Source organism: Oryctolagus cuniculus, chromosome 8 (assembly GCF_051225735.1).
Source record: "Oryctolagus cuniculus isolate XC-2025 breed Fujian yellow rabbit chromosome 8, ASM5122573v1, whole genome shotgun sequence".
NCBI lineage: Eukaryota > Metazoa > Chordata > Mammalia > Lagomorpha > Leporidae > Oryctolagus > Oryctolagus cuniculus.
The window spans coordinates 30,651,363-30,655,984 of NC_142874.1; the positions used below are offsets into that span (position 1 = coordinate 30,651,363).

The following is a 4,622-nucleotide window of genomic DNA, read 5'->3' on the forward strand; positions in this document are numbered from 1 at the left end:
CCCCTCCTCCCTTATTTTTAGGCTGGCAAGCACGGACGTGGGCCGTAATCCCCCTCGTCCAGGGAGGGGGAGGGGAAACTGAGGCTGGGGAATCCGCAAAAGGGGACCCGGCTCAGTGGGGGCTGATCGCGGGGGTCACTGCCAGGAAGGGCCGCCCACTCGCGACCGCGCACCTGGCGGCTCGTAGGCCAGGCGGCCCGCGGCGCGCGCGCCGGGCAGCACCGCCCCTCCCCCCGGCCGCCGCCTCTAATTGGGATTTGCCCAGGTGTGGACCCCGCCCGCGCCCCCAGCGGGGACCGCCGGGAACAGAGGCCGCCTTCCGCCTCCTCCCCCTTCCGCCCGCCCCCCGGCCCTCCTCACCGGAAAACCGCAGTCTTGCCGCCTGCGAAGAGGCCCCCGGCCCCCGTGCTCCTGGGCTTGGGGCCTCCCTCGCCCCAACAGGTAGCACGGGATGCGCCGCGCGAGCCCGGGAAACCGGAGCCGGCGCGCGGGGAGGGGCCCGGGGGCCGAGCGCGCCCTGGGCGCAGGTGCGGCCCCGCCGCGCATCCCGCTGCCCGCCCTGCACCTGCGCGCGCCCCGCGGCTGGCCCACCCTGCTCAGAGAGCCCGTTTGCAGGAAAAATGGTTTTTATTCCGGGGCTGGGGGCGGGGGTGCACGCCCGGGTCGCGGCATGCAGGCGAGCAACGGCCGACCCTGTTTCTTTCTCGTCCCCGGAACCCAGCGCGGAGGAGCCTGGGCGCGGGGCGGGGTGCGGGACCGGAGCAGCTCCGCCCGCGAGGCCTCGGGCGGGGTGTGTGCGGCGGGGGCGGCGCCACAGTTTCTTTCCCGGGGTCTGACCCCCGACCCTCTCCCGCTTGCCGGGGCGCCCCTGCCGCCACCCCAGCCCCAGTCTTTGGCTTGGGAAGGGCCAGGGCGGGGAGGGGGAGGCGGCGGAGGGGCGGCCGGCCCTGCGTCTCCGACTACGTGAGAGGCTGGGGCCGCCGAGTGCGCTTGGTCCGGCGGGTGGGGGCCGAGCCCACGAACTCGAACTGCTTTTGCCTGTCGGCGTGGTTGGGGAAGGGCAGCTGGCCCTGGTAGAGGCGCTTGATGAAGTGCGCCTCCCGCTGGTTCTGGCGGCTGCGCGAGGCCTGGCGCGGCCGCCCCTGGCGCGTGAAGGCCATGAACCAGCCCTCGTGCCGCGCGTTCTGGAAGGCCGTGTAGTTGTTCTCCAGGACGATCTCGGTGAACACGCAGTCCTTGCTCTTCCCGCTGGGCTGCGCGACAGGGGAGCAGAGAGGCGGGGAGGTTTGTGCGCCCGCCTCCCCCACCCTCTCCCCTCCCCTCCCCAGTCTGGGCCGTCTGCCCCCTCCGCCCGGTGGGGAGCGCGGACAAGCTGGACTTCAGTGTGGCCTTGGCCGCCTTGGGCCTCGGTTTCTTGGTGCGCAGAGTGGGGGGCGGACACACGCTGGGCACAGGGGAACTCGCATTTGGAGGGAGAGAGGGCGCACAGCCACCCGTGGGGGCCCGTTGAGAGCGGGGTTGGGGGGCTGTGCGCCTAAAGGCAAGTGGAAGTGAGCAGCCAGCAGCTGCAGGGTGCCCCCCACCCCCTGTCTGGGGTTATGCGGGAGTCTGGCTGGTTGGAGCCCAGGCAGCTCACTGATCTTGGAACGTCTGACCTATGCCCGGCAAAGTCCGACCTTGACCTTCCGCAGGCCCCCCCCCCCCCCCCCGGTACTGTAACTTCAGGTGGATGCCACCCTGCTTACTATGGCTGCTGGGATAAAGCCCAGGGAGAAGCAGTAGGGGGTGGGCTGGGCTGGGGGGTGCGTGTCTTTTCAGGACCCCACCAGCCCTGTCCCCCGGGGGGCTTCACCTTGCCGATGAGCTTGCCCCGCTTGTTCATGCAGATGTACTTCTCACTCTCAGCCCCCTTGATGCGCACGCGGCTGCCGAACGTGTCCGTCTCCACGATGAGCTTGGCTGGGGTGGGGGAGGGAGGGGAGAAAGAGCGCCGTCCATCCAGGCTGCCGGCCAGCCTGCCCGAGAGGGCGGGCATCGGGAGCTCCTGGGGACAGGCCTGGAGCCCAGGCCGGGCAGGGAGGGGTGGGGGGCTCACCAAACTTGTTGCCGTCCTCGGCGGTGGCGGAGATGCGTCGCCCGGTGACCTGCACGTGCTTGCCGCTGGTCCGGCTGTAGAGCTGGTACTCGCGGATCTGCCGCCGGCTCAGCTGGTCGGTCATGGCGCCCTGGTCCCTCACATACTGGTTAAAATTAGGAGACGGGTGATTCTCCCCCTTTGCGGTTACCAAGGGAAAAATAATGTCAATTTGCTTTGGGTGACACCACCGCTGGGCCATCCAGGGGTGAGGGGTGAGGAGGTGCGCGTGGTGGGGGCAGGAGGAGGGGACACTTGCAGGCCCCTGGCAGGGCCAGCCAGGCCCCTTGGCCCCGTGTCTGCCCTAGAGCAGAGGCCGCGTGGTGATGAAGTACAGAGCTGATGACTGCGGTCAGATCAGAGCTAGCCCGCTCCCCAGAACTCCGGGGCCTTGGTCCTCTTAGCCAGGACTGCCGGGTTTCTACAGGAGCCAGCCCTGGCCCACAGGTGCAGAGTAGATGGTCTGTTAGGTCCCTGCAGGGGGCTGGGGGAGGGGGGCTGCAGGGCCCTTCTCTTTAAGGGCTCCTGTTCGCGTCTCTAACTGCAGTCCCCCAGGGTCATGCCCAGGGCTCTGGGGGACGCTGGTTCCCCTTCCAGCATCTCTCCCTCCTCTGGGGGTGGGGTGGGGGTGAGGGGTCTCCTTGGCAGAGGACAGTCGGTGCTACTCCTGCGGGCTGGCTCACCTGCCCGTGCCCCAGTGTAGCCGTGGCTCAGGGGTGCTTGGGGCTGTTGCCACCTGCTTCCTGGGCAGGGAAAGGAGCCACTTCCACCCAGGCACCGCACAGAGCCAGATCTCTCCTTATGCAGGAGACAAGCAGGCGACTTCCTGTGCGCACTCCTGCCAGGTGCCATCTTTCCACCTGGTTCCTGTGGGCTGGGGCTGCTGGGACAACCTTACCCTCCGATCCCTAACCCCATCTTTATCACCCAAGGGAGGGGAAGGCACCTGTCTCCTTAGATGCGCCTCCAGCTCATGGGTGTCCACCCCGGGGCGCCAGGAGAGAGCAGATCCACTGGGATGCCTGTGGGGCGGGGCGGGGCCCTGGCTGGCCTCCCTGCCAGGGGGTGGGGTCCTGCCCAGCCCGGCCCGGCCGGGGGCCTCCTGGCCCAGGTTCAGGCTGTCCGCCCCTCTTGGCCTCCAGCCTCCTGGCAGCATGTTCCAGGTCAGGAGAGAGAAGCCCCCTCCCCTCCGCTCCACAAGCCTTTCATAAAAGCAGCCCCACGCCCCACCCCCCCACGGCCCACAGCCCACAGCTCCCTCTCCCCACGGGACCTTGCCTGTCCCTTTCATGTTCCCGCCGAAGGGGGACCTCCCCTCGCAGCCCCGCAGACAGCTGCTTGTCAGCCGGCCCCTGAAGCATGGCTGTGGTTCGGCCGCTGCCCCCCCCTCCCAGGGGGGCGAGGGGGCACTTCAAGGGGGGAGAGGACAGCTTTGCCACCTTCCCCGAGTCCTGAATGGGGCCATAAACGCCCGGCCAGCCTCACCATTGTGCTAATTCCCCTCCCAGAACAGGTCGGTCCCACCCCCAGCCCCCTCCCGGCCAGGCTGGGGGCTTTCTTCTCGCTCTCCCTGGACGTGTGAAGCAAAAGGGGGACGGCTAAAGGGGGGGGGGAAGCTGCCTCTCTCTCCCACCCCCCCACTGCTTCAAAGGCAGCCCCTCTCCCTGGCCCAGAGAAAAGGCATTTACCTTCAGAAAAAAAAAGTCCCCACCGCACAGCGGCCGCGGCAGCCAGCGGCTCTGCCTGGGAAAGCCAGCGGCTCCTCGCCCGCCCGGTTCTGGACCAGTGCATTTTAATAGTTGCACTTCCATGGAGAGTCACAAAGAGGGGACCGAGCCGCGCACGGGGAGGGGCGTGGGGGTGGGAGGTGTGCGTGGGGGGTGGGGGCGGACTTGGGCTTGTAGAAGAAGCAAACCCTGGGTCCCATCCTGAGCCACCCTCTTTGGGCTTTGCCTCGAGGTCCCAGAGGTGAGGCCCCCCTCCCCGCCCACATGACCCTCCACCCCAGGACACCTGCCTTAGTGGGGGTGGCGTGAGGAGGGCAGCCAGCACCACTCTCACCTGAGCCCTCGCCCACCACCCAGGACCCCCATCCAATGCGTGCACCTAGCCTTCTGGGGGACCTCGTGGGCAGACAGGAGGCAGAGACCCCAGGAGCGGGGACTGAGATGAACATCTGAGCCAATCCCCAACTGTGCCAGAGTCCCAAAGGGTTGTCCCCCGGAACCTCAGTGCCCTGTGTCTGCCCCACCCCCCAAAAGCAGCCTGCCCCTTGCTCCCCATATCGGGCAGAAGAGGAAGATGGGAAAGGCTACTGGAGGAGCCCGCCTACCTGAGTTTGACAGCAGAGGATCAGGAGTTGCAAGCACCTGTTGGGGGAGACAAGGCGGGCCAGGTGTGGGTGGGTGGCGGCAGCGCGTCCTAGGGCTGGCCCCAGGGCCCCTGGCGGTCGGCAGCCCGCAGGGGACTCCGCCCCAGGCTGGAAATG

The 4,622-nt window shown here is 68.3% G+C and overlaps 1 protein-coding gene across 1 annotated transcript; it reads right to left on the reverse strand.

Moving 5' to 3' along the window:
• Positions 1 to 721: 721 nt before the first annotated feature.
• Positions 722 to 2,574, reverse strand: FGF17 (fibroblast growth factor 17). The gene is made up of 3 exons (XM_070047306.2): positions 2,096 to 2,574; positions 1,853 to 1,959; positions 722 to 1,253 (listed from the first exon to the last, which is right to left on the reverse strand). Exons 1-3 carry the CDS (start codon positions 2,334 to 2,336, stop codon positions 960 to 962), a joined length of 642 nt encoding a protein of 213 aa, XP_069903407.1. The 5' UTR covers positions 2,337 to 2,574; the 3' UTR covers positions 722 to 959.
• Positions 2,575 to 4,622: the final 2,048 nt, after the last annotated feature.

What these genes read in the sequence shown, in the direction of transcription:
- FGF17 (XM_070047306.2), bottom strand. Translation starts at nt 2,336, where the DNA reads ATGGCCCAGCGGTGGTGTCACCCAAAGCAAATTGACATTATTTTTCCC. An exon ending in CGAGGACGGCAACAAGTTTG is followed by an intron (nt 1,960 to 2,095) that starts GTGAGCCCCCCA and finishes CCCCCACCCCAG; the next exon opens with CCAAGCTCATCGTGGAGACG. An exon ending in GGGGCAAGCTCATCGGCAAG is followed by an intron (nt 1,254 to 1,852) that starts GTGAAGCCCCCC and finishes CCTGTCGCGCAG; the next exon opens with CCCAGCGGGAAGAGCAAGGA.